The 27,626-nt window shown below is 39.3% G+C and overlaps 2 protein-coding genes across 2 annotated transcripts in view; one reads left to right on the plus strand and one right to left on the minus strand.

The window, feature by feature from the left end:
- The window catches only part of SHQ1 (SHQ1, H/ACA ribonucleoprotein assembly factor), a 1,172,872-nt gene extending 1,157,129 nt beyond the window's left edge, over positions 1 to 15,743 (minus strand). Inside the window, exon 1 of the mRNA XM_052679016.1 lies at positions 15,737 to 15,743. The gene's annotated coding sequence lies outside the window, so the exon portion shown is untranslated. The remainder of the gene's footprint in view (positions 1 to 15,736) is intronic.
- Positions 1 to 27,626, plus strand: part of CNTN6 (contactin 6) — an 86,968-nt gene that overhangs the window by 45,354 nt on the left and 13,988 nt on the right. Inside the window, exons 9-20 of the mRNA XM_052679014.1 lie at positions 5,644 to 5,771; positions 10,800 to 10,975; positions 11,316 to 11,433; positions 11,960 to 12,118; positions 12,205 to 12,354; positions 16,451 to 16,521; positions 18,924 to 19,158; positions 19,709 to 19,824; positions 20,790 to 20,976; positions 24,437 to 24,549; positions 25,770 to 25,938; positions 26,554 to 27,365. Of these exons, the coding sequence (XP_052534974.1) occupies positions 5,644 to 5,771; positions 10,800 to 10,975; positions 11,316 to 11,433; positions 11,960 to 12,118; positions 12,205 to 12,354; positions 16,451 to 16,521; positions 18,924 to 19,158; positions 19,709 to 19,824; positions 20,790 to 20,976; positions 24,437 to 24,549; positions 25,770 to 25,938; positions 26,554 to 26,657 (1,726 nt within the window). The 3' untranslated portion in view covers positions 26,658 to 27,365. The remainder of the gene's footprint in view (positions 1 to 5,643; positions 5,772 to 10,799; positions 10,976 to 11,315; positions 11,434 to 11,959; positions 12,119 to 12,204; positions 12,355 to 16,450; positions 16,522 to 18,923; positions 19,159 to 19,708; positions 19,825 to 20,789; positions 20,977 to 24,436; positions 24,550 to 25,769; positions 25,939 to 26,553; positions 27,366 to 27,626) is intronic.

The raw sequence follows: 27,626 nt of genomic DNA on the forward strand, positions 1-27,626 counted from the left end.
TCTCCTGAAAATATTATAATTTGTCTTGAAGCTTCATGATGGCATAAAATTCAGTTCAGATGCCTGTATATATTTGAATAACATAAATATGTGCAATCTCAAATAGCAGAGATTCTATGCAAAAATAATGTTTGTTTTTAGGAGAGTTTTTAGTGAGAGATTTTGGAAAATAGCAACAGTGTTTTGCTGACACCTTCTACCATTGCTAGTGGCATTCTTTTCTGAAATATCTCAATACGACTATTCAACTTGATTGTGTAGTTTTGTTTTGATCTAAACAGCTAACACGGATTTTAATGGTATTTGTTTTATTTCCAATTAATTGTCAATCAATTTTGAAGCTGTGCAGATAAGGAAAATCTTCATTTAAGCGTAGTTTATTAAATGGCAGGACTATTAGCATACAAATTACACTCTGAATAGATAAACAGGTACAAAGATCATTAACATATAATACAGACAGTTGGATCTCAGATGGGACTCGGTGGGACCTTTTCAAAAATACCAGAGCTGTCATCCGCAGGTACAATTCATTCACTCAGTCAAACTTTACTCACATTTACATCTGCATAAATCAGTAGGAACTGAGTCACTGGAGAGCTGTGCTCATGCGTCTGCCCCTCGCTTGCTTCCCCTTCTACTTTTTAATTCAGCCTCCAATCTTTGCAAAATTGGAAGCGTCAGTTATTGTCTCGGTGACTGCTGGCATACCCGCTAGAAATGTATAAACAACGTGGCTTTTCAGAGCCTATGAAATCAAGAGTGGTTTTGCTCTCGAGCGCCAAAGTGAGACTGAGAAGATATAGTTACAAATAGGATCTCTCAGATAATAAAAATTACTTTGCCTCTGATTTCATCAGATCCAGCGTGTTCCTTTTTATCTGCACAGTGCCACAATGATGGCTTCAATAACATTACGAGGTGTCAGACACTTGATGTTAGAGGCAGACAGGAGAAAAGAAGGGTGAATCTGTACATCAAGTATCAGGGTTACTTTATTTGGAGAGGAATTATTTTATGCCCTTGAAGAGATAACTATAATACTGGCAGTGCTGAAATCTGCAGGCATAGGCTTGAATCACCCCTGCTATTACACCAATGCAGCTTAACTGATTTTGATGGGGATTTCAAAGACATTTGCTGTATTGAATTAATGAAATTCACATCCATGAATTAGAATCGTACCTCTCTAACGTGGATTGGCTGAACAATGCAGCTCTGTGCAAAATTACTTCTGCTGCTCTTTAAAATCTAATGAGTTGACACCTCTTTCTTTTCTCAGATTTTATTTTTCTATCAGCCTTGTTAAATACATGTTATTCTTTCATGCCCTTAAGATCAAAGCAAATAGCCATCAACAATCTTTTGTTCACATGAGACAACGCTTTCAGAGATGGTTTGTTTGGCCTGGTTAATTAAAAGCTGTATCTATCGTCCCTGCCCGATTTCTCAAGTTCTTTACCTAAAAGGTATGTGTGACAATTTTAATGAGACAGCCTCGTGTCTTCTGCAGAAGCATTGCAGTCTCTTCTTTTTGAACATGACAGAGTTTTGACTCTTGAGTCTCCTGTTTGTTTTCCCTTCTCACTTCTGCACTTATCTTGCATGTTAATGGAGTCACTCAAGGAGGACAAGGACACGGATCAATCCCATGAAATTAGTAGATTAAAAACAAACAAAAAGACGTCACTGTGCTTAATAAAATGGGGAGAAACTTCTCCCAAACTGGTGCTTGATTGAAGGTTGACAGAGATGTAAGGAGCTGTGGATCCCCTCTTGAAGGTGGTTTTCATCCTGCTCGGAAAGGCACGTCTGCTGGAACCAAACCTGCATTGCAGCCCACCTGGTGCTGGGACAGCACTGTGAGGCCGTGTCCTCACCTCTGCCATGGGAATGGCTGCAGAATTGGAGAGCTGTGTCCTGGAACTCGGCTTTATGGCTGTCTTATGTTCTTATGATCCACTGGAAGCAAACTTCATCCACCATATCCACATCTGTCGGCACGTTCCCAGGCTTGTTACATGGGGGATGATATTTCTGAGTATTTCCAGCCCTTGTGTGCTGGAACTTTCTATGAGTTTGTATCACTGAATTTTCTATTTGTCTTTTCCTCATAGCATCTTTGCTTGATTGAGCTATTTACCAGAGATAGATTCTGCATAATTCAGGCAGAAATACCAGCATTAGAGCACTCTGTTAAGTACTTTGTAAGTCAGAGATGCCTGTTTAGTCTCAGGCTTCTGCCCAAGCAGTCCCTTGCTGCAGCAGGACATCATGAGCAGCTGTGTCTCAAGCAGTTCATTGCATTTCCTCCTCCATAGCAAGGACACATTCACCAGATTCACACTAGACCTTTCAACTTTTGTCCTTTGGCAAACCCTTATTTGCTTACTGAGTAAAGTCCCATTTTCCTGGCAGAGAAAATATTCCACTGGCATTATATCCAACAAGTTAAACTTTTCTATCTCATCTCATTACGTGAAATTACCTTGTCTCCCGATGCAAGTGATAAGAATTATTATCCATAGCCTTCACACAGTGCAAAATGTTGTGAAAAGTAGCAGTTTTCAGCAAGTCTTTCAGCAGGTGAGACATGCATTTCACAGCTTCTTCTTAAATTGTTTGTTAGAGCCTGATCCGAAGCCCATTAAAGGAAACATTCCCATCGCGGTCAGAAGCGCAGTGCTGTAATTTGAAAGACAAATGGAAGAGGACAAAGTGAAGCCCCTCTGAACCCACCCACAGCATAAAGTCATGGCTTGGAGGAAGTTTATGGCAACTTTGCAATACATGGCAATGGGGTCAGTGTTTCACAGAGCTTTTTCCCTTGTATTCAAAATGCATCACGTTGATTTTCTGCTGTGCTTCGCTTTCTCATCCCTCTCTTGACACAGAGCTCGGTACATCTGTAAATCACTTTTTTCTTTGTTTTGCTTTAATTCCCTTCTCTGCCAGCCAATTACTCCAGATTCCATTCTGCCTTTACATAAATTCTGCCCAAGCATCATATGTACTACTATCTCTCTAATTGTCTTCAGGTAACGTGACCTCTGCCAGGTTTCACACTGCTCTGAAGCTTTTATTAGCTCCTGGCTCATCTCTGCCAAGCTCTGTTTTGATCCATTGAAAGAACCATTCTACCTCAACTCGCCTGGTTGTGGAAGTATTGTTTCAGAACAACAATTCTACAGATCAAACACTGCCTTGTCAGCACTTGAGTACCAACCCCTGGTAGTGGGTAAACCACAAAGCTGTGAATTATTCAGATCACAGCTCCTAACAAAGAATACACAAAAAGAAATCTGAGCCAGACATCGCTAAACTTCGGTGGAAAAGCCATAACCAGTAATCCGTAGAGGACTCAGCACAGAGCCTGTGCTTTCAAAGTTTCTGCCTTTATTATTCTGCATTTCTACAGACAGTTTTTCCCAGATATTTACAGTAGACGATTTTGGGGACTAGCATTGTCTTCTTTTCCTCATTCCCGCTTTTAGATTTGTGCCTAATGCTTTTACATACAGCTGCAGTTAAAATAACAGCACATCAGCATTTGGAGGTAAGACAGACACTACACTGGCTCATTATAGCTTATACACCAGGTATCCAATCTGTGAACATTTGCTGATCACCTCTGAGTACCTGTTGGTGCTATATGATAAAGCCACCATACATCAACCAACCAGTGCACCAAGGAGATGCACTCCTAGCCCCTGGTTTGATGCACAGCATAGTGATGCCAGTGGAAAGGTTGAATTCTTTCTTGCTTATTCATCCATATCTGAAAATGTTATTTGGTTGAGTCATTGTTATATTGAAGAGTGCACTTCATTGCTCTTCTCCAATTTAATATGGATATATGATAGATTATTAAACCCCAACTTATTTTCTCATCATATTCCAAATTGCAGGTGAGCAACCACTGCAGTACTGGTGATTATTGCCAAGGTAACAAAGATTTTTCATTCCAACCTGAATCCTTTTTCCTCTCAGCTCCTCTCCCCATCGCCCCTCATCAGATGGGCACTACATCACCTCTGTTCAGCCCCCGTTCTGCATCCCTGGCACAATGCAGGATGGGTTGGCCCCATTGCTCCAGGACAGGTTCTGAAACCCACATCTGGCACTACTTCAGCTGAGGCTGAAAACAGGTAATGGGAAGAAGAACAAGGCCTGATGTGTGTAATGCATATAGCTACAAGCATGTAAATACAAGAGAGGAATACAGAAAGGTGCTGTGATGGTTTTTGTGATTTAACAGCTATGATAGTACTGCCAGCTTCAACTACTGCTCTTGTTATTGTTCGTTTCTTTTAATAATTCATTGCATCATCCAATCTTATGTTGTCAGTAATAAATATTAAATACCCAAGTTGTGATGCATGAATTAGATATTTTCTTTTTATAAAAGAATTCTTGTGTTAGATTTAAATGTCAATTAAAAGGGGAATATAAAAGAATAATGCAGTGCTTCTGTGAGCACTGGAATGAATGAAACATCTTTTCCTGGGGATTTATGACTTACGTCTGGATTCTGTCAGATCCAGCAAAGTGTGATGTCTGAGTGCAGCTCATCCCTGTGCAGTGCAGATTCTCTGATGCCTACTAAGGAGAGTGCACACACAGGAGCCTTACTAGCAGGAAAGGCTGTGCACTGAAACCCCGACCCCCTTTTCATGAGATTCAAGGATCTTTCAGCCCACTGTCCTTGTGAACTCAAAAAATTATCAACAGCTTCAACATCTACCAGGAGCAATAGCTGGATGGAAGAACTGACATCGAATTAAGAAAATCTTATGGAATAATGTCATCCTGACCTAAAGCTCATTGCCTAACAATTCCATCTCTGTATATTCACAAAAGAAATCCCTGAGCTGTGAATTGTTGTCCCCATGTGTGACAGGAAGAGGTCCCAGGCCTAATGTGAGAGCTTACCTACAGAAAACTACCTACAGAAAATTCATGCTGAGCACTGCATTGGCGTGCATCCGAAAGGCATCTCATTGACATGAAGAGGCATGTAAACGAGCTTAAAAATTAATTTTGTCCTCAAAACTCAGGAGTGGTTCTGAAATTACTATTAAATGCAATTTACCCAATCCTCTGCAAACTTATGTGAACAATGTAGTGACTAACAAGGTGATTTGAGGGCCCTCGGAGAGAACAGTGTATTTGATTTGGCTCCTTGGCTTGTGAGATGGCATTTCAGCATCTCAGCTACTCTGCTAATGTCTTTTAATAATCCTGACAAAATTGCACAGGCATCTGGCCTCAGACATAACATTAGTATAGCATCTCAGCATTGGGATCTGGAAAAAAAGCCCCCCATGGTAAAATACAGAACAATTAGATAAAAAGTTGGGTCTTCCTTCTTTCTCTTGAGACTCCTAATTTTACTACAAGCGATCTAGATAAGTTAATGGTCAATTCCAGTATGTCAATATAACATCCTCAATATAGAAATCAATAACGAGCAGAGGTGAAAATTAGTTGCATATCCAGCTTGCTGTAAAAGAGAAAAGAAACATAATGGAAGCATTTAAATATTAAAAGAAGCATTGCATTTTTATTGCAGTTCCTGTAACAGAAGCCTTTTTTTTATTATTATTATTCTTTTATTGCTTGTTTGTTTGTTTGTTTTCCCAGGGCCCTCTTACTGGAGGATGGCAGTCTCAGGCTCTACAACATCACCAAATCAGATGCTGGGGTGTACACTTGTATAGCAACAAATCAGTTTGGAGTTGCCAGAAATTCAGGGAACCTGATTGTGAAAGGTACTTTAGTATATTCCTTTGTGCTTTATGAATAATAGAAAGCGTGGGGTTTTGTTTTGTTTTGTTTTTGCTGGGATGCTCAAGACTATGCCAATCACTGTTGCTATCGGGAAGTTTTTCCTTGCAGTTTACAGCTGAAAATGAGCGACGTCACCTGTAGCAAAGAAACCTCATGACCACAGCAGACTGATGATCAGAGAGGTCTCTCAAGATACCATCTGAAATGCACATTAGTATTGATAATTGCACTGCAGTACCATTTAGAAGTTGCAGGCATTGGGCAGCCTGAGGTTAGCACAACACAGGACCAATATGATGTCCCCGCTGCATGCATTTATTCTGCTCTCATTTAATTTCTGTCACATCTGAGGCTGCAGAAGAAACTATAAAATGGGTGTAAAATGAAATAAGGCATTAGGAATTAATCTGAATATTAGGTGCTTTTATTTCCTTCATCATGACACAGATACGTTGTTGCATTTGTTGCATCCATGCAGATCCCGAAGCCACCCACTCACCTGCTGGGTGCTACTTTGGCACCCTTACAAAGAGAGCATCTCTTTGAGGTTCTCAGTATGGGCAATTATAAGAGGCTGGGGCTGCTGGTGTGACTTCACACCCTGGCTGTGCTCCCAAGGCAGTGCTGCTCCACACAGGTTACCTCCCTGCAGCAGTTTCCACCCTCCTTTGAAACACAGATAAATGCATTGTGGAAGACATTAAAGTCTATTACATCCAAGCAGCCTTTTGCTTCAAGTTTTTGCAGCACTGATGGATGGTCCATCTCCATTAGTAAAAAGTGCTAGTACCAACTTATCTCTCAGGTGGGCCAGTCCAGAGCTGAAGGACATAAAAAGAGATATTGTTTGTGTAGCTGTTCCTGTGAGCAGCATGTGTAATGACTGTGCTCTGTATCCTCTGATGTCTGATCAATGAGGGGAAGAAAAGAGGAAAACTAAGGCAAATGGTGTCTTTTCTTTCTCTTTTTTCCTGCATGATCTTTTCAGTACCAATGTTTTCTTATGCAAGTATTCGTATTTGTTGATTTTAAATGGGAAAGAAAAGTTAAAGTGTGGAACTTGTGAGATTATAGTAAACATATTTCAGTTTTGCAAAAGAGTTAACATTAACAATGATTGCAGTTACAAGGAGAGCACATTATTACGTGCAGTTTGTAGCTGCCTTTTTTCTTAATATTTTCATTTTCAATGAATTCAGAATATTTACTCTAGCCTGCAGGAACGTCCTTCTTCCTAACCTACTGCAGTTGTCTAAAACTGTTTTCATACTATGAAAGAGCAATTAGCATTGATGCAGTGCAATGTGTCATCTGAGCTGATGTTACAGCACTAGCACTGAATACACCAAGAACTTTAGGGTTTAGGTGGCTCTGATTTCATTGAAGTTAGACACCATTACAGCTACCCCATGTATACATCCTAATGGAGCAATATAAAAAAATCCCATTAAAGAAAAAAAAGAAAAAAAGTATTTTGTTTGGCATTTAGGAAATTTATTAAAACACTGAGTAACAACATGTTATAAAACTGATCTTGTTTGCAGGGAACATTTGTTTTTGTTTCCCCTCTGGAGAAGTTTTGGTTGTTCAATTATAGGCCTCGTTGCTTCAGCATTATTTTCAACTGAAATGTCAGAACTTGGAAAAGCATATCTAATGTGCAAATTAAGTTTATTGCTGCTCATTGAGTTGTTTATTCTTTGTGTGAGAAATCTTTATTATACCTCAAGCACTCACACCATCTTGGCTGTTTTCTCCTTTGGAATGGGTCTTGCCATTTAATACTCATCTGAAGTTGCTAAATAAGATAGATGGATAATGTAGAGCCATGAGCCTGTAAGAAGCTTTTCAAAGTATTTGAGGTGGTTGTCTTAAAGACAGATCCATAAAGGAAGCAGAAAACAACACACAAGTGAACAACTCTGCATCAGCAAAGCTACTGGTTATGAGCAGGCTAGAACAGAAGACACATCAGGATGGTAATCTCATAACAAAATAGGTTTGTTTTTTTTTGCTAGCACTCCTAAAAAGCTCTTAAAAAGGAGGAATTCAATAGGTCTTAACATGATCTCTGGGATTTTCAATTCATTTAATACTGTTTCATAACAGGATTGCATTTATCTCATTTCAGATCTCTTGGAAGTAAAATCAAATGGCACAAGAAATAATGTTACTGACCTTATGAGGCAATCAGAATAATTTTGGAACTTTCTGATTAAAAAAAATTTCAAAAAGTTCCCACCCAGCAAACTGATGGCCCCTTCCTATATTATAGTCAGTTGGCTCTCGAGGAGTCTTAAACATTTTACTGCACGGAGCACCATTTTCTATTTGTATTCTGTGGATTTCAGAACATAACTGTTGAATCTGATTATAAATTCTATGCAATCCTGTTGCTATCATTCTTGCTTAGTTTTGCTCCAACTTTTCTATAGAAATAAAATTGATTTCATTTGTAGTGTTTTACTTATTTATAGACTGCTGTAATTGTACACAGTGCATAGCAGAAGAGTTAAAATGCACCAATCTTGGTGACCAGCCATCCAATGCAGAGAAGTAGGAGTTACAAATTGAGGTAGTGTTAACTCTTCTGGCAACAGAGGTGAGATGGGGCTTGTGAAGGGCAGGTATTTTAAAGAGGAGTTTGAAGGATAGGGAGTATTTGACATGGAAAATTCAGTAGTGGTGCAAAGCTTGATTAAAGCTTAATGGAGCAAAGCAAACAAAGTGAATTTCATCCCTGGAGTAGGTGCTGTGGTTTGGAGCTTTGCTGTGGTAACAATTCAGGGGTACCTCCAGGCTGCAACCAATGCAATGCAGATCAGGTATACTCATGTCAGCTTTAAGCAGGACAGATAAAACACCAGCAGCAGTTCATACCAGTCAGCAGAGAACTCATCTGGGACCTGGGAGTCTCCCTGAGCAGCCTGGGAACCTGAAGCCTATAACAACCATTCTGTCTTATCCAGATATTAACGTTTCTTTACTTCCTTGCTTATTTGCCTTCAACAGCGTAGTGTAAAGATGCACAGAGTTAGGCTTAAAGATGGAGAGATGGCCTTGGAGGATGAAATGATGGGCTTGGGAGCCACCTTAGGCCAGATCATGCTTCTCCATCTGCAGGTGGCAAAGGACAGTTCCAGTTATCACAAAAACAGCTTTCCAGTCTTTATCTTATACCAAGCAATTCTTTCTTTCTTTCTTCTTCTTTTAATGTACACAGCATTACTTCAATTCATACCTCAAAGTGTTATTCATGGTAATCTATTTCAGTTGTGGGAATAAGAAGCGCTGGAGAATAAAAGCAAGAAAGTAAAAGTTTGTGGAGGTTTTCTGTGGTTCTTAGATACTTTTCAACATTATTCTGTAAAAGTTAACTGTACTTCACGATGGAATTACTTTGCTTGAGATTTATGGAGCCAAGTTCTTTGCCAATGTGTGCTGAAATCAGTGGAGTTGTGCCAGCAGAGAGTATGGCCCTTGAATCATCTGGAATTTATTGCAACTGACACTCTGCTTCCAGGGAGAGGGAGAGATTGCTTTAACTTAACGATCAAGTATCTTCAAGACAGTCATCTGAGGCCTTCACTATTCTGCAGTCCTTGACTTCAGACAAATGGATGGATCTGCCATGATGGTGGTTTTGCATGAAGAGCAATCAGAGTACACAGGGAAATCTAACAAAGTGTTCTAAATCTGGGCTCCAGATGATGGGAACCTGTGACAGTCAGCTTCTCAGTGATTCCAGAAAAACAAAATCACCTAATTGGCCTATAGCAGTAGAAATCAGAACAAACTGTTTTCCTTTGATAACGTTATATGGTATCTAGAGCAGACATGTCATTGAAACTGGAGATTTTTGTTTTAAAAGGTTGGCAGAACATGCACCACCCTACCTTGCTGTTTCTTGACCACTGCTGTAACAGTCACTCCAGCTCAGATGCTGGGAAGGAGCCCATCAAGCTCCAGTCCATATTGCCTGCCTGCATCTACATATTATTTGGTTACTACAATGGTGGTAACAATCTGAACAAAATTGTGCTTGAAGGTGAAGTATTGGATGCCCTATCATGCATCAGCCCCTTGGAACCATAGCCTTGGTAACCAAAATTCTGAATTTTTGAAGCATTTATTACAGAAAGAGTTAAGCCAGCATGAACACTAAACTAATACGACTCCTGCAAGGTTTCTTCTCCTCCTCTCATGTTATTTTCAGAACACATTAATATTGTTGAATAGATTCTGCTCTCATTTTATTCATGTGCCTCTCAATTCTCACCATTTTATAACATTTTCATGCACAAAAGCTTTATTCAGTGGAATTGCTACAACAAAGTGGTTGTTATCTCTAATCTATCTGCCAGTCATAACAACAAAAATGAAGCCATATAAACCCCTTTCTTTCCCCTTCAGCAAACTACTAGTTCCCTTAATAAGATCTGCAGCTTTATTTCTCAGTCTAAGGGGTTAAAAAAGATTACATAGATATTTTTTCTGTCTGTTGAGATAGCTTTTTTGAGGCTGTAGTGTAAGCAACTCTACAGTAAACTATTACTAAGAATGTAGATTAAAGATCTCCCTGTATATACAGTAAGCAGAGATGGACACCAATTTTGTTTTTGCTGCAGTTTCCTGCAAGGAAGCATTTTCAAACCTGAAGAACTGTGAGTATATTTCTAACAGTCTCAATAATTAATTCTGCACATTTTAAGCTGAAATCATATCTATCGACTATGGGATTTACAAAGTAACATATGACTAATTTAGCGTGTTGCCTCTGACATCTGCTCACTCTCAGAGCACACAGAGTGCTCGTATGGATACTGCAGAAGTAATAGGCTACACATGGGTGAGAGTGTTCTGAAGTCATCACCATATTAGATATAATCTTCTTTATTATGGAACATCTGGGCCAATTTCACATCATTTCGCCAATGGTACAAAGCTCATTCAAGATCTACTATTTTTATAAGCATTTTAATAAAAAGGAAACTGTTTTGTCTCCACAGAAAGGACTGTAATTACTATTCCACCTTCTAACATGGATGTAACAGTTGGAGAAAGCATAGTCCTTCCATGCCAGGTTTCTCATGACCCCTCCATGGCTGTGGTGTTCACGTGGTTGTTCAATGGCAACAAAATTGACTTCAAAAGAGGAATGCATCATTTTGAGAGAATTGGAGGAGTAAGTTTTTAAAACTCTTCAGTGCTTAATGAATTTATTTGCCGCAGTCATTAGGCCACACAAGCATTTTTCATAACTCTTCCATCACTATTTATATGCATGGTGAATCTCTGTTTCTTTAAAAGGATTGCAGCCATTTATTTTTCTTTCTTAGATTTCATAAAGGCACTTGAGTTATTTGTGAAGCCATAATAAAAATGTCCACATGAGAAAAACTAATGATAGCTATGAATATTTTAATTTAAAAGCTGGATTTTTTATTAATATTGAGCAATTTATAAAAATGTCCAGTATGAAAAGCACGTTGTGAGTGATTAGTTTACTTTCTTTGTATCTCCAGGAATCTGTTGGAGATTTGATGATAAGAAATATTCAACTTCATCATACTGGGAAATATGTGTGCATGGTGCAAACAACTTTAGACAGTCAATCTACAGCAGTAGATATAATTGTAAGAGGTATGTTTATTAAATGTAGACACCTATCTTCTGGAGGAATTAGTATTTCTTAGCATCAGCTGCTGCTTAAAAAGTCCTAGGATGACAGTCCAAGATTTTGGTAACTCAGAGGGAGATCTGTGCAATTGTGCCTTGGCCTTTTTTGGAGGTTATTCTTTCTTGCTATGCAGTTCAGCAGAGCAGGGAATAGGGAAGTGCTCCTCTTTCAAAAGAATGGTGTCACCTGCTCCTTGCTGGGCATCTCTGGGTCATGATATAGGCTGGCAAAAATCAAGAGACCAGGTCTCTTTCCACTCTTTGGAGATAATACGAAAGATCAGTTTCTATGATCAATTAAGTGATAAGATTGAAATTTTAGCTAATCCTTCTACTGTCAACAGCAAAAGAAGTTCTTTGATGGGAGCAAATCCTGTAGCCACTAGTAGAAATCAGATGTCTGTACAAGGCACCACCTTGCACTCTTGATTATCCTCAGTTGTTGTCTTCTATTTTAAATACATTTATGTTAAAATATTTTTTGCATTAGGTCCCCCAGGCCCACCAGAGGATGTTAGAGTTGAACATATTTCTAGCACTACTGCTGTGTTATCCTGGAAATCTGGAATAGATAACAATAGTCCAGTCCAGATCTACAGCATTCAGACAAGGACTCCTTTCTCAGTTGGATGGCAGGCAGTTTCAACAGGTGAGTGATTCGAGAGTTGCCTTGTATTTTGTACGCATAACATTAATTACTGCAAAAATATTGTTTCATTGACATGTTTATTTTAGTTCCTGAAGTCCTCAATGGTAGGACTCACAAAGCAACAGTGGTTGACTTAAGCCCTTGGGTTGAGTATGAGTTCCGTGTGGTTGCCAGCAACAGTGTTGGAACTGGGGAGCCGAGCAAGCCATCAGCTCTACTGAAAACCAAAGCAGCAGGTAAGTCCCTGGTTTCTCCTAGGTTTTTCACCACAGGCACACTGCCCGTTTGCTATTGTGAGAGGTTTGTGGAAGCAAAGCCTCTCTACTCAGAGTTTCTTAAATACCTCTTTGGTGTTTTACCAATTTGTGGCTCTTAAGTCTCCTTGACTTGCAATGCTGATGCTAGTGATGCTTGGACATGCCTTAGATACCACGTGCATTTCTTTCCAGCTACAAGATCACCTGAGCCAGCAATAAAGGCCAGAGCTGGGCCGTGCTTTTACACATCCCCAAGTGTGTCTAATGCCCATGCCTGAATGCAAGCTTTCATTGAAGCAATTGTGGAGCAACTTCTGTTTTCCTCCTATTATAACTGTACTTATACTCTGCTCAGAGACTTGAACAAAAAATGATAAAGCCAGCTCTCTGGCATACCCTAGCACGAGCACATAAAGCCTTTGCTGCTTAGGCTGCTTGATATCTGAACATCAGTGGGGACAGGATATTGGCTTTAACTGGAGAAAATAAATTACAACATCCAAAGCCCAGTGAGGCTAATAGCTTCTACTGACTCCAGGACAGGATCTTTCCTATCAGTCTGTCTAACCTTTACACATTTATCTTCTGGGACTTGGAACCACATGGGAAGAAAGCTCATTCTTGAATGACCAACACTGTCAGTCCTTTAACCTTCTCTGTTTGGTACAATTTATTTGAAGCTCAAACCTTTGCTTTGTTTTATGTTTCTCTCAGCCCCCTGCATATCAGCTCTCTCCCACCCATAAAATCAACACCTGTAGCATGGAGAGCAGTGAAGTAGAAGCAGCTTTTACAATCCACTTTCTCCTGTCTTTTTATCTCATTTTCCATGTGCTGAAGCTTGGCAAGCTGCATTTCAGGACTGAACTCAAAATTTAATAGATTATATAGTAGAAAATGCGAGAGGTGCTCCAAAAGTAATGCCTTCTGTTTTATTACGTTGCTCCATGACATCAGAGGCAGATGTTAGTGGTATGGCAGCAGAGGTTGAACCTTTCCACCAGTATTCCGTTACATTTTATTGCCAGGTGGCAGATGGCAGCAGAGGGGCAGTCTGACAGAACAGTGTGTATTGAAGCAAAGGTCTGTGAAGTGCGGAAAAAATGACACTCATTGACATTCCTTAATGCTTGCTGAACATTTATGGAGACAAACAGAGGATGTGACCACAGTGAAGGGTGGGTGGTGTGTTTGAGCAGTGGTGACAGTGGTCACCTCTTCTGGTGCAGATTTTGATAAGTGCGTGCAAACTCATGTTCATCATGAGCAAAAATACATAGCTAGAGGCAGTGATTGTCTTGAAGAAAAAAGAAAGTGAGATGTTGCTCTATCAAGTAGTCTTATTGTGCTCTTTGCAGCTGTTTTATTTTCCATAAAAAGAAATAGGAGGCATTTCTTTTGGAGCAATTTAAACACATACAGTCTTGGAGAGGCAGATCTATCTATTTCTCAGAATACCCACCACTTTATTTGTCTATCTGCCATATTTTTCCCACAGCAGAATTACTTCAAAATGTATTAAATCAGTTGATTTAAATCTAATAAGAAAAGGGCTTTTTTTTTCCTATTGTTGAAGTAAAAGATTCTTCTGAGTACTGGTGCCAGAAAAAACTATTTGAACGTTAGAACACCAATTTTGATAGATTTTGTCTGCTTGCCAGGTGCAGAGGGAGAAATCAAATGAGGCTCATTAGCAGTCAGGACCACCTGGCCAGTATGGCAATGCAGAGGGTTGCAAGCTGCTCACCAGCTCAGGGCTGGAGAGCTCTCAGCCTGCAGCAGGGACCAATCCTGTGCTCAGGTGGAGAGGGGATGTGTGCCCAAATGGCACAAACCTTCCTCCCTCTGGAGAACCCCAGGAAGCTTTCACGTGGGAGAAATAAGGACAGTGTGGAAACGGAAGGCTAAAGAAAAGCTGCAGAGAGGAAGAGGCTAAATTTTCTGTATTTCCCCACAGAGCATCACAGATATATGCTTTCCAGCACACGATTGATCATGGAGTCAAAATTAGTCTTGAGAGGGTCTTTCTTGCTTATGCTGCCTTGGGGCTTTGTGAAGTGTGGTGTTCCAAACCACCTATGCAATCACTAACAGCTCTCATCAGTTTTATTGGGAGGATTCACAAGGCTGGGAATAGAAAGAGAAAAAAACAATAAAATTACTATTATTTATCATGGCATAAAGGAGCATTATTTCCTTACAGTTTAGTGCAAGCTGAAGCTGGGCAAAGGGAACAGAAAGACTCACATCAGCTCTCCTTTACTGAATCTGTTCACTGCTGTCCATTGCTCTGCCTCTAACCATCTCTGTGCAGTAGGAGTAACACTTCAATTTTTTAATAGAATAGGAAACTACACGCAGCACCCCTGTGTGGAGAGCAAAAGACCAGCAGTGAAGGGAGAATTTCAACTTTGCTGTTACAGTGGCTATTTTGCCAGCTAGAATCTAAGCATTAGTGGAGCTGAGGGTGCAAATGAGCCAATGTTTGTTCCATTAAGATGGAGCAGAGAATTAATCGAGGCTCTTTTGGTGCACTCAACTGTAATTTTTCATCTGTTTCTCACCTGTGGCCCGGCTGAGGCTCTGCTGAGCACTAGTATCCATTTTTTTCCCATGCAAAGGTAGTAAGTGCTGAACACATTTAACACATGAACTGAATTTGTCTAAGCTGACTCGTGAAAAAGCAAAGCAGTAGTCTTGAATGTCCATTTTGTTATTTTTTTCTCCTTTAATGTTCTTTTCAGTCTTAAGTTATTTATCTCTGATGTGCACAAAGACATGGATTGTGAATGACAAAACGGAACACCTGCACTAAACTCCCAAACGAAGTTCCATTTGCACTTCACTCCCTTTTCTGACTACACAACAAAATCACCTTAAAATCTCTACTTTTCTAGAGAGAATTAAGTCAGGTAAAGATTTAGATGGGGGTTTCAGCCAAGAAGAGGCAGCCAGTTCACCCCCTTTCTGGGAATGTGAAGAGCTGTTGCCTTTATTGCTCCTCCCGTAGCTGTGCTTAACACCAGAAGGAAAACATGGGGAAGGGTGGGCAGTCATGGCAAAACTTGCCAGAGCTGCTGAAAAAGTTTTGGCCTCATCTCGGCACCATTTTTAGGCAGTGGAAGCTGACTGAAGGTAAGAACAATCTTGAAACATCAGGAAATAATAGCAAAGGTTTGGAGGTGGCAAACAATATAACTGCCCTCTCATGGGGGTTTTTGCCACTATAAGTTGTGCAGCTGTCCTTTTTTGTAATACATCTCCAGTAGCAGAAAAACAGCATGACATCATCCTTACAAGTAAATTTATTGCAAATTATACTATAGGAACAAAGCTGCTCTGTGTAAATCCCATCCATCACATCACAGTTCAGTGTCCAGAAAGCAGAAATGTTTATAGGCTGATGAGGTATGTGTATTGAGATATGGAGTAAGAGGCAAGAAATACTTTCTTGGCCTCTCCACCAAGAGCCATTAGACAAATGAAAGTCTCCTCAGCATAAACAGCAACATGTTTGACCTCACCCATGGACCTATGCAGCCACATACTTGGAGCACCACTGGGGAAATCAGGCTCAAATCACTGCACATTGGGTTTCTTACAATCCTGGCAGAAGGAGAACAGCAAGTTACGAGTTTTGAATTTCCTAAGGAAAGCATGCAGCCAATTAAAAAAAATTAATATATTGCTCCAACAACATGTTTACTGAACAAATGCACAATTAGTAAATCAGTAGTGTTGCAGCTACAGTCTGAATGGAACAGCATTTTGCCAATTAGTTGATGAGGCATAATAATGTCAAATACTTGATGCTACTAGCTTCTTTAATTAATTTTTTGAACAGGGTACTCATGTATCAAATACATCTGTGGCTTCAGCCTTAGAAACCTGAAAATGTGCAAACATGACTTCGGTTCACATAAAATGCACTGTAATAGAATGCAGCCCTTGTTGCACATGTTGAATGGCTGAGTAGCTGCATGTGAGAGGAGCTGGGAGGAAAGCTTTATTCTTGGAGTAGAGGAGACCCCCAGCAGTGGTGGCTGTTGCAGCCCTGGTGTTTTTTGTCCTCCAGTTCCCACAGTGGCACCAACGAACGTCAGCGGAGGAGGAGGGAGCCGCTCTGAGCTGGTCATCACATGGGAGGTAATTGGTAACTCAATTAACCTAAGCTGTCTGATGGGGGATTCTATGGGCACAATCACAGCACTGCTGAAATTCAGAGCCTTTCAGCTATTGGCTTGGACTGAGCCTGAGATTCATCCTGCATATGGAGAGGAAACAGTCTGTAAGATACACAGCAAGTTTTCTGTGTTATAGTGAACCATTTATAAAAATAAACAGCTTAAGAAGCATGTTATAAAGATGTTTAGAAGTCTGTATAACCCTCTTATCTCCATTGTACAGGAGGTGCTTAACACACTAATCTGCTTGGCCATTTTCTGCATTAACGTTTTTCATACTTTTGTTTACATGTTTTTCATTCTGGAGCACTGTGCTGACAAGGCATATCCTATTATGTGTTAAAGGAGATGAACCCTTTAATTCTCCAGCACTCTAGCAAGAGGAGAGAATATACAATTTCAGAACTGTTGGTCCCATCCTACAAGTTGCAGTGAGTGAGTGGAGTGCAGAAAGAAGGACATTGCTCTCCTTCTCCAGCCTGATGAATTGGCCAACAACCAATATACAACCTCTGTGTTTTTCATTACTTTAATGAATTACTTTAAGTTGTGTGTCTTGAGCTGCACATGGTCTTCAATTAATTCTCAACTGGGGCCATGGCTTCAAAACTACCATGTTCCCTTCGTAAGTCATGGAAAATGTGTATTCATTGAAAAAAAAAAAGGTTATTTTCCTTGACTTCATTATTTTTCAAAAGAAAGGCCAACCTTGTGTCCATAGTTTACAGGAAAGGAAATGAAATTAATTAATCCTAAAAATGATGTTTTTCATCTGCTGAGTGATCTACCTGTGTTGTCCTGTATGCTGATAACTTTCCCATTTAACCAATGTGAGAAGAAGGGAAGAGACAGAGGAAAAAAATGAAATCCGAAATCTCCACAAGATAAATAACAGTGCCATGCTTTCCCCTTTCCATTCTCCAAGCAGCGAAACTTGGCTTTTACTGAACTGAGTTTTCCTCCATGTGCATCATTCTCTGTTGTGTTTCATCTTCTCCTCCACCAGTCTGTTCTTTGGGAGCAGAATGTGAAAATTGAAAAACAGCCTGAGAGATCTCGATCAAATTATCCTGTTGGACTCCGTGGCGTGCCCTGAAAAATAGTCGGAAAAAAATATTAATTAATAAGCAAACAACACTGAATATGACTCTGGCTTTCTCTGATGAACTCACTAAACATTCTGATTAAATCTGAGGTCACAGGAGCCTCAAAAACAAAATAAATGCTCTAGAAAGTAGCTTGAGCTCTTATCAATCCCCACTGCACCCTCAGCCCTCGCGTTTAACTCTCTTGGGTCTGGATACGAAGTAGAAGGGGAAAGATCGATGAATTAATGCCTGTAAAACACTTAAGAGATGACAACATTTGTTAAGCATGTCAGATCAGGGTTTTATAATCTGACGATCTTACTATCACACTAAAAGTAATTTATGAAGAAATAAATAAATTCAGTGCTCTGAAATCGACTGATGTTTCCCCGATTTTTCCCTCCCATCTTCTCACACCAGTAGCACTCCTGGTGGAGGAGCCAGAACCCACTTCAGGGGCAGCAGTTCTGCCCTTTGTACCATTTTTCATGACTGTTTTTCTGGGCACCTTGCTTTGATGAAAGCATCCAAATTAAATTGAATTTTGCTGGCAAAACTTCCTTTCTCCATGTACTGCTGTTCTTTTCTTGTTTTACAAATGTTCTCTTGCTTTGAAAAGCCAGCACAGAAGTACTTCTTTTTCTCAAGAAAATAGAAGTGTTCATTCTGGATACAGTCTTGATGGAATTGCCTGTTAGGTGTGAGTCATTAATACATATCTTGACATGAGATTTTATTAATAGAAACATTAATTTTGTCATGTTAGCTTGCAATAACATTTCTGTTCTAAACAAACTTAAATAAGAAAACCTCCGTGCACTCCAAACTCTCCCTTGTTCTAAGAAAATATATGTGCTCTACACATGCACAAGCAATTATACAGCTGACATGTGCCTCTACATACGTTTGCTCCTTTCCCATCTCTTTCCTCCTTTTAAAATCATTTAAAGTTAGTGTTCCTATGCCCCTTGGGGGAAGAATTTCAGCTATAAACTGTGCTGAGTGAATTGCTTTTAATTTTGAAAACTTCATGCCTGAAAGAGAATAACTTTAATGGAGCTGATCAGATCTTTTGTTTCTAAATTGATTGCCTCAATAGATTTATTATTTTGATTTTTATTTCAATATTACATTGACTGATGGAGCAAACATTATTATCTTCTCTAAGGCACAGTCAACTGAATCAATACTCCTAAAATATTCTGAGAAAATGAAGATTCAATTAAAACAGTGTATACTTGCAAATGCTTATTGACTGACTGCCCTGTCACTACAGCCAGTGCCAGAAGAACTACAAAATGGAGAAGGTTTTGGCTATATTGTTATGTTTCGTCCTCTTGGCTCAACAACGTGGACAAAAGCAGCCGTGGCTCCCTTAGAAGCAAGTAAATATGTTTATAGGAATGAAAGCATTCCACCTCTGTCTCCTTTTGAAGTGAAAGTTGGCGTCTACAACAATGAAGGAGAAGGGACCCTGAGCTCCATATCCACTGTCTACTCTGGAGAAGATGGTAAAGTGTGTCACTCTTATTAGTAGTGGTTGTCTACAGCCTGTAGGTCCCAGGTGTGATAATGCAGGTCTCTATAGGGGAGGTAAGAAATCTGTTCAAAGCTGCTCATGGCAGATTCTCAGGAGACACGGGACAGAGGATGGGAATTTGGAGGGAACAAAGGCAAGGAAAAGATTTTCAGAGTTACTTTAAGTAGATGGCATGTTTCAATACACTTGTCTCAAAAGCTCCCACCGAGCAGGATGAGAAAAAGCAGGAGACTTTTCAGAACATTTTATCTATAGAGAGCCCAGACCATTCAGTACATACGATCTCCAAAAATCTGTCCCAGTTTAGAGGTTATGACTAATTTTGGAAAATTACAGTTTTGCTACTGTTCTACAATAAACGGGCAGCAAAATTCTTGAATTCACCCCAGGTTTCCCAATGCTCTCCGTGCTGCTTCCACCAAAGAAGTCTTGACTTTTTCTTGAATCTCTCTAATTTTCTGATGCAACGCCCTTTTGATGCTACAAATGTTCCACTTGCTGCCTTTTCTCTCGTGATCCAGAGCCACAGATAGCACCAGGAGACACTTCAGCACTGAGCATCTCGGCAGCAGAGGTGGAGGTCTCCTGGCAGCCCATTGCATGGAACAGGCACACAGGCAGGGTGCTGGGCTATGAGGTGAGGTGGTAGCAGCTGCTGCTGCTGTTGTTGTTGTTGTTGTTGTTGGAGTGGGATGGGGGTTGGGGCTGGGATTGGGCACTTTGCAGATATCCCTTCCCCAGCTACATTGGTATTCTGGTTCTTCTTCCCTTGCTGCCAAGTCAGCAGATAATGCAGCTCTTCACCTGACTCTCATTAACAGCATTTCACCTGAGATAATCACAAGCATTTACAGACCAGGACTGCAGTTCTCACCCAGCCCTTTTGTAATGTAAATTAAAACCTCAAGATTAATCATTTGTGATGGCCACTGTACAAGGACTTGTGCTGGTTCTTGATTCCACAAAACAAGGTTGATCCTCCCTCCTCTTACACAGCTTTAGTACTGCCTGAGCATGATGGGGGAAGCTGATATTTAGCAGACATGCACATGACCTCCATCATTCCTTGCAGAAGAGAATGCACGTTATTACTAACCAAAGCTTCTGCTGCAGTGTGTTTGAAGGGCTTTGAGCTTCTTGCTCCTGTTTACAACGAGCAGCAATGCCCAAACCTTCCAAATCAAATATTCATTAAAAACAAAGAATGTCTAATGGCTGTTACAGACAGAAAATTAGACAGGATACAAAATAATTAAAATCCTCTTAGATGATGTAGATAAGTGTTTCTTTGTATCTTTTAAAAAATTTTTTCTTTAATCTGTTCAAACTTTAAAACCAAAAAGCTTTTAAAATATCTTATGTTATCAAGGTTTTCCTTTTGGACTTCTATAAGGATTTCATTTGCTTTCTTAATTTGTATTCTGTTTCTAAAATTTTATTTCTTCTCTATAAATATTCATGCTTGGTTTTATTTCCTGCTAGTTTTGTATATGAAAAATCCAGTACTCCTTGAAATCTTCACTGGCAGCTTGTCTACTTGCCAGCCAAACCAGTACTTGATTTAAAACAATGAAATGCCTTGTCTTTGTTTTGGCTTTTCAGGTTTTATATTGGACAGATGATCCCAAGGAAAGCACAGCTGGTAAAGTCAGAGTCAATGGGAACATAACAGCCCAAAATATCACAGGCCTAAAAGCTAACACAGTGTATTTTGCAACAGTTCGGGCTTACAACACAGCAGGGATGGGGCCCTCCAGCGCCCCGGTAAATGTCACCACTAAAAAGTCACGTGAGTATTCAATTTCTTACAACAAATGTTGCAGGCTCCCAGGTGGAATAGTGACATTTTCAGCTTACCATGACCCAGCTTGCTAAATGTTGCAGTATCAGGGAAAATGGGATCCCAAATTTCTACATAAAATTAAGCAGTGAAGTCTGTGACTGAGAAACTTTTCTGTCTCTTGGTTCCTAATTTTGTGGTGAACGTTGAGTTAGTTTGTTCAGATTCTGGTATGCAAGATGCTAATGTAGTGTTTAGATTGGTGTTCAGCGCTGTCTCAGTGGAAGCTACAGTTCTCAGAGACTGAAATCAGCCCTGAGGTTATTTCTTTTACCCTATCCTGCTTATGTGCTCAGGTAATTCTCTACACTTGCAAAACTAGATAACACGGGCATTTTTGTTCCTACAGCAGTAGCAACAATTAGGAAGGATCTTCTTTTCAAATGCAACAGTGTGTCACTTGCTTTCAGGAAATTTCAGAAGAGATTCAAAGTCCATTAAGGAAAGATGTTCCACAGGTCAAACTGTAGATTTGGGTATGGGATTGTGGCTTCTATTTTTTTATTTTTTTATTTTTTTCTTTTAAGGAAACTATTAAATTCTCCAGATATTTCTGGGGTCCTCTAAATTGTGCCATGCAGAGGGGAACGTATGTGACACATTCACTTAAATACTATTTAATCAGTAGCTGCTTAAATTCCCTGTAATTTTAGAAGCAAAAACATATGCTTTTCTACTTGTGAGAATAAAAGCTACGTGAAATGTAGGCTTTCATGAGGCCATCCTCTGAGATAATACAGGAGTGCTGTTCTGCAGGATAGAACTTGTAAAGGAAATGCTCACTAACAGCAAAATAGTCATAAAACAGGAAATCTTGCTAATCTACATGCCCTACTTTTTTTATACTTTCAGTGGACTATGTTTTCCCAATTTATCAGCACTTTTTTGCACAAAAAAGGAATCTTCTGTCTCTCCTCATTTGTCCTCTTATCCATGTATTACTCTAGGTTATTACTTTAAAGTGCTGGACAGGAGCTAACTACTTAAATGAGTTCATGATAAAATTTAATGTAGATAGCATAAGCCAAAATAAAGCCAAAGAAAATATTTTGTAAAATTCCAAGGAAGGCTTTTCTGACAGACAATGTGAAATGGACTCATCTCTGGAAATGATTCTCTGTATTTGTATGTATACTTGTATGAAAGAAAAGATAAAGACACATCAGTCAAGAAGCAAAACAAAAACAGGACAAATTTGATTTTGATTTACATTGATTTCATCTTCTCTCAAACTCAGGATGGTGCTAATAGTTCATTTAAAAATTAAAGTCAAAACAACCTATTTAATACTTAAAAACATGTATTAAAATTTTGATTTCAGGCATTTTCAATATGAGAAGAGACAGTGCATCAAGAGCATGTAACGATACACATCTACATCAGGAGCTTTGGCTTCAAGCAAATAGCTCTGTCTTCACACTCATTGCCAAAGATTCCTAGTGTTCTATAGGTGGCATTATTGAATAGACTAAGCAAAACTTAAAAGTACAATGGGCCTTTAGCCAAATAGGTGCACTTCTGATTGGAACATCTAATATCAGTTCAATGTCTAAGTTGATCTCATGGTGTAAGTTTACTGCTTAGGAAAGTAGAAATGATGAATATGCTCCCCAAGGAAGAGTTAGAAGGCTCACCTCTTCTGCTTATTTTATTTACATGTCATCATGGTTATAACATATATATATAACATGGTTATATATATTTCACTGCTTTTTAATTACTAATGCATATTTCAACAGAGATACATATTAGAAAAACTTTGCAAGTCTAAACTTCAACTCAAAAAGCCTGCAAGGGTTTCCTAAAACATAAGTAACTTCATTAGCTTGATTTACTTAAGATTATCGAATGTTCTTGATAAAGTTGGTAAGAAGTTAGTTGTGGAAAGGACTGGTCATCTTAAATCTAAGGAGCTGTTCACAATGTTCTTGTTTATGCGTATCACTGTGGGTTGGGAAAGGGCTATCCATTACTGCCTATTCTGGTCCTTGACTGTAGATGTAAACAGGATAATTCAGCTTAGGAAGTCACCCAATGGTGTTTTTTCCAACCTAAAGCTTGGGAATTTAGATGGTTTTAAGTGTTATGTTAAAAGATTTTGAGTAAGATGATATTCACCCATATTTGAGGGTGTCCGTTTTCGAAGTACCCAATCAATTAAAAATTTGACATCCTTTATATCTTATGCATGTTTTATGTCCAAATTCCTTACCTAAAACATTTTATGAAAGCAGCAAAGAAGTTTCAAACAAAATTTAAGTAGATTTGTGGTTTTATGCATGTGAATGCGCTCAAAATAAAAGGAATCTTTATCCAGTATGGACTTACTGTTCATGGAAGGACATTTGCTTAGATTCACCTGAGTGACCCAGTAACACCTCCTTTTCCAGACAGTGAGGTGGATTAAACTTTCCCACAGTCCAGAAGTAGATAAATACATAACAACAGATGGCATTGATTCATTTTCTCTGTGTGGGAAATAAACAGATGATGGAGTATTACCAAGTCTGCAGTACCTTCTGAGTTATGCATGCTAACCATCAGTATGTAGGAATTGTAGGGAGTGAAGAATCCCAGAAGTTTAACATTTTAAAGTCAGGTCTGGGACCCTTACAAACCAGAAGCCCATTCTCCAGATCTCTCCTCTCTGTTCTCAATTATTTTCAAATCCTTACTTCCTCTGACACCCCTGGCACTCTCCTCCCAGGCCGGATTTGGGGAGCACACCATGGAGATGGAGATGATGTAAATCTGAGACAGCCAGTTCAAAGGCACAGTTTCAACTTCACACGTTCACACAGGATTCGATTTCTGTCACTCGTAGGCAAATTTTCAAAGTCCTGGCATTTAGGCATGAAAAACCTTTGAAAATCTACCCTCGGCCTATTATACTGAGAATTTATAAAATCTGCAACGTTTCATGATGGATCACATGGAGACTTTAATGTGTAACTCTTTGTAGCCTATTCTCATGGCCGATGAAAATCGAGCCTTTTGTATTCTGCTCCTAGTTTCAACTTTTTTTCTGAAATCCATACAGCAAAACATTCTGTAGTCCATTTAAAGATAGATAGGAACAACATAATACTTAAATAAAATCTATCAAATGTAACTTGAACTGTCAGGCACTGTCAGGCTTTGCCTAATTTCCAAAATGAACACACAGTAAGTGGTTCTGTGCTATGAATAGATCTGTATTCTGACTAATAAGAGAGCAATGATGAATTGGAAAATATTTTTCACTCTTTCAGACTTGAATCACCCATGCATTTGCTACTTCCATGTCAGAGTCTCATTCAATTACACTATGCAAATTAATATGAAGTTGTATCTCGCGTTTATGTAATATAAAGTTGTATCTTGTGATTATCATCATCTTTTCTTTTCTTTCTTTTTCTTTTTTTTAAAGCTCCCAGTCAACCTCCAGCAAATATCGCATGGAAACTGACAAATTCCAAAATCTGCTTGAATTGGGAACACGTGAAAACAATGGAGAATGAATCAGAGGTGCTAGGATACAAAGTAAGTCATTGCTTTATCTTGTTAATCATACGTGTTGTTTTTAGTAGAGGTGAAAAAAGTGAGTTGTTGGAATGTGACTTCATTACTCATGAAAAGGTGAATTTTATGGAGTCACTGGGATGGTTGGCTGACATTTATATAATGCATGGAAGAATATCTCATTTGGATTTGGACGTCTTTATTCCAACACGAAAGTTTTCTATTCCCATTACTGGGCTCCTCTTCTTCTTTTTCCCTTGTAATGTTACTTGTATAATGTTCTTGCATTGAAGGAGTTTCACACGCCTGTAAGAAATAGAGAACAGCCTCTTAAAAATTAAAGAGATGTTATAAAATATGTTTAAAAGTCCTTACTCTGACGATTCATAATCATAACTTTGAAAATAGAATGGAAGGCACTCACATAAAGATCAATGTGGGTGAAGTAAAAAACAGTTCTATAAATCTGCTTTTTAAGGACAGGAACGTTTAGTTTAAAGTTTGTTTGCAGTGTCTCTAACCCCCAAAGACTTTCTGAAAGACCCGAAAAGTGATCAGAATGGCTGTGGAGAGCACTTAAATGGAGAAAGGTTGTCAGGATCAAGATCCTTGTGTTGCTCAGCATTTAAGTGTCTGTGAAGGAGGGAGGGAGGAAAAGGACAGAAAAAATATTCTACCTTGTAATTATTCTTGATACCACATCCTCTTACAGCCTAGTCAGTGTGCTTGAATAGCCCCACATACTGGGGAAGACATTAAAATCAGACTTTTAAGCTCTTTTCCCTTGTGCCTAACATATCTGCTTCTCGGTTATAACTGCCTGTTATATTTCGTTGTGGAGAGAAGTGCTTTAAGTTCTCAACACAGTATTTTCCATACAATCTCCATTAACTCAATTTCTCCTTCTGCTTTGCTCTTCAATTGCTCTTTTCATCATAACTGTGTAAAAAGTTTGTCAAGAGTGCTAATGAAGAAGAAAGGCTTTCTAGAAGGTCCAGTTTGTAGGATCTCCATCTCCCCAGGGCATGTGGTCTCAGGGCTGCTCCACACCTTGTCCCAGAGATAAATTAGTGCAGGCAGGCACTGGGTCCATCATATTTAATTGCACAAACGCGCTTTCTAAGTGGAAACCCAGATGCTACTGTCTAAACTTCTGTCCTTTCATTTCTCAGCTGTGTAAAGAACAACATAAAACTTGAAGTAATCGAGTAACCTCTGTTCCCTAATCCTTTTTTGTTTAGATTTTGTACAGACAAAACAGACACAGCAAAGCTCATATACTGGAGACAAACAACACTTCAGCTGAACTCCTGGTGCCATTTGAAGAAGGTTATCTCATAGAAATAAGAACCATCAGTGATGGTGGGGATGGCAGCAGCAGCGAAGAAATTAGGATCCCAAAAATATCAAGTACATGAGATTGTATTTCCTTTCTCTGAATATCAGTGTGTAGTAAGAAATCTGTGTGCCTCTAAAAAGGATTAACAGAGTTTTTGCTACCACTGTTGACCTCCCTTTGTAGTACTGGGCAAACGTAGATTAGTCTCCAGTTTTCCCATGTTCAGTAGTAGAGAAACTGCTTCACAACACCTAGATGTGACCTTACCTGTAATGCTTTTCAGAGACGTAAGCTTTCTTACTGAATTCAACTCTGCAGCTTTTGTATACATTGCAGGATTTAATCTGATCTGGAGCTGCTGCATACACCGAGGTAGATCTCCTCAGCTGCACTCCACAGCTAGCTCAGGTGCCCAGGCTCTGCTCTTATTATTCATGCAGAATGGAACCCTGAGTTAGAATTTACCAACCCAAACCCTCCTGCAAGCAGATATCTATGTGCAGGCATGGGAAGGCCATTCAAAACTCCCTAGAATTGCAGCTACAACTTGAAAGTGAGTAAGAAGAAGCCATCTTTTGGATATTTTATTTTGCAGATATTTTTAAAAAGAAGATTGTTAGGCTAGACTGCATAGGAAAATGTTTTTGGATAGAAATTTCCTTATTTTTATGCTTATATCTTTATAGGTTTAAGCTCCGGAGGAATAAAATTGTCTCCAAGAGAACTGCATATGTTGACATCTGGGATCCTACTCTTGAGTTTTGTTCTTATATACTCTTTTCCTTCGTGAATGAAGCAATGGACTCTAAAAATCGAACTACCTGTAGATTCTATCTTAATACTTTATCACAACCAAAATTTCCTGTAAAGAAAAATAGTGGGGATGGGGGGGAGACAGAGATTGTACACATATAAGGAAATGTAAATATTAATAATGCATTAATTTAAAAATATAAGCTTTGAAATTCGTAGATACATAGGTACCAAATATAACTTGAAATTGTGAAAAGAGTGATCTCAATTTTTTTTTTTACTAATTCTTACTGAAACTCCAACTTAATGGGATGGTAGATGTGGAAGATTTGCACCAGGAGGAAACTGAGAAGAGACTTGAAATTGCTTGTGATGTGGATATTAATTATCTCACGTTCTTCAATGTAACCTCTAAATAAAAACCACCAAAAACATTTCAAATAAATAACAGTTAGTTGTTTACTTTGGGTATTACAGGAACCACTATAGAATGCATTTTGTGAAGTATATTTGTAGGGGAACTGTTAGTTCAGGGCTTCGACTGGTAATTGAACACCTGGTGAAGGGGTGTGCCTGGCCCAGACAACACAGGCAAATTGTTTGCACCTGTACCCCCACTTAACCAGAAGGGTAGAGGCCCCCTGGGCTCAGATAAGGGCCACTGTTGGAAGGAGAGCATCTCTTGGACTTAGGCTGCTTCCTGAGGAGATGTGCTGCCTACATAGGGATCCCTTTCACCAACTGGGTCAGTGCAGTTCTTTTTTTCTGTATGTGGCTGTTGGCTTACCTGTGTATGCTTTGGCTGGTGTTTCTAAGACCCTGTTAAAAGCAATTTTGCTTCTTTATGAGCAGAACAGTGCTTTATTGTTTTCTTCTGAAAAGATACGCCGTGTTAAAAGGAGGTATGTGGATCAACCCCAAACCTTTGAATTTAAGAGAGTTTCAATGGTACCAGCAAGCCTTGAATCAGGTTTGGACAAGGCAGAACCTTTTATGATTTGAGATA

This window comes from Tympanuchus pallidicinctus, unplaced genomic scaffold, assembly GCF_026119805.1.
Source record: "Tympanuchus pallidicinctus isolate F22 unplaced genomic scaffold, pur_lepc_1.0 scaffold17, whole genome shotgun sequence".
Classification (NCBI taxonomy): domain Eukaryota; kingdom Metazoa; phylum Chordata; class Aves; order Galliformes; family Phasianidae; genus Tympanuchus; species Tympanuchus pallidicinctus.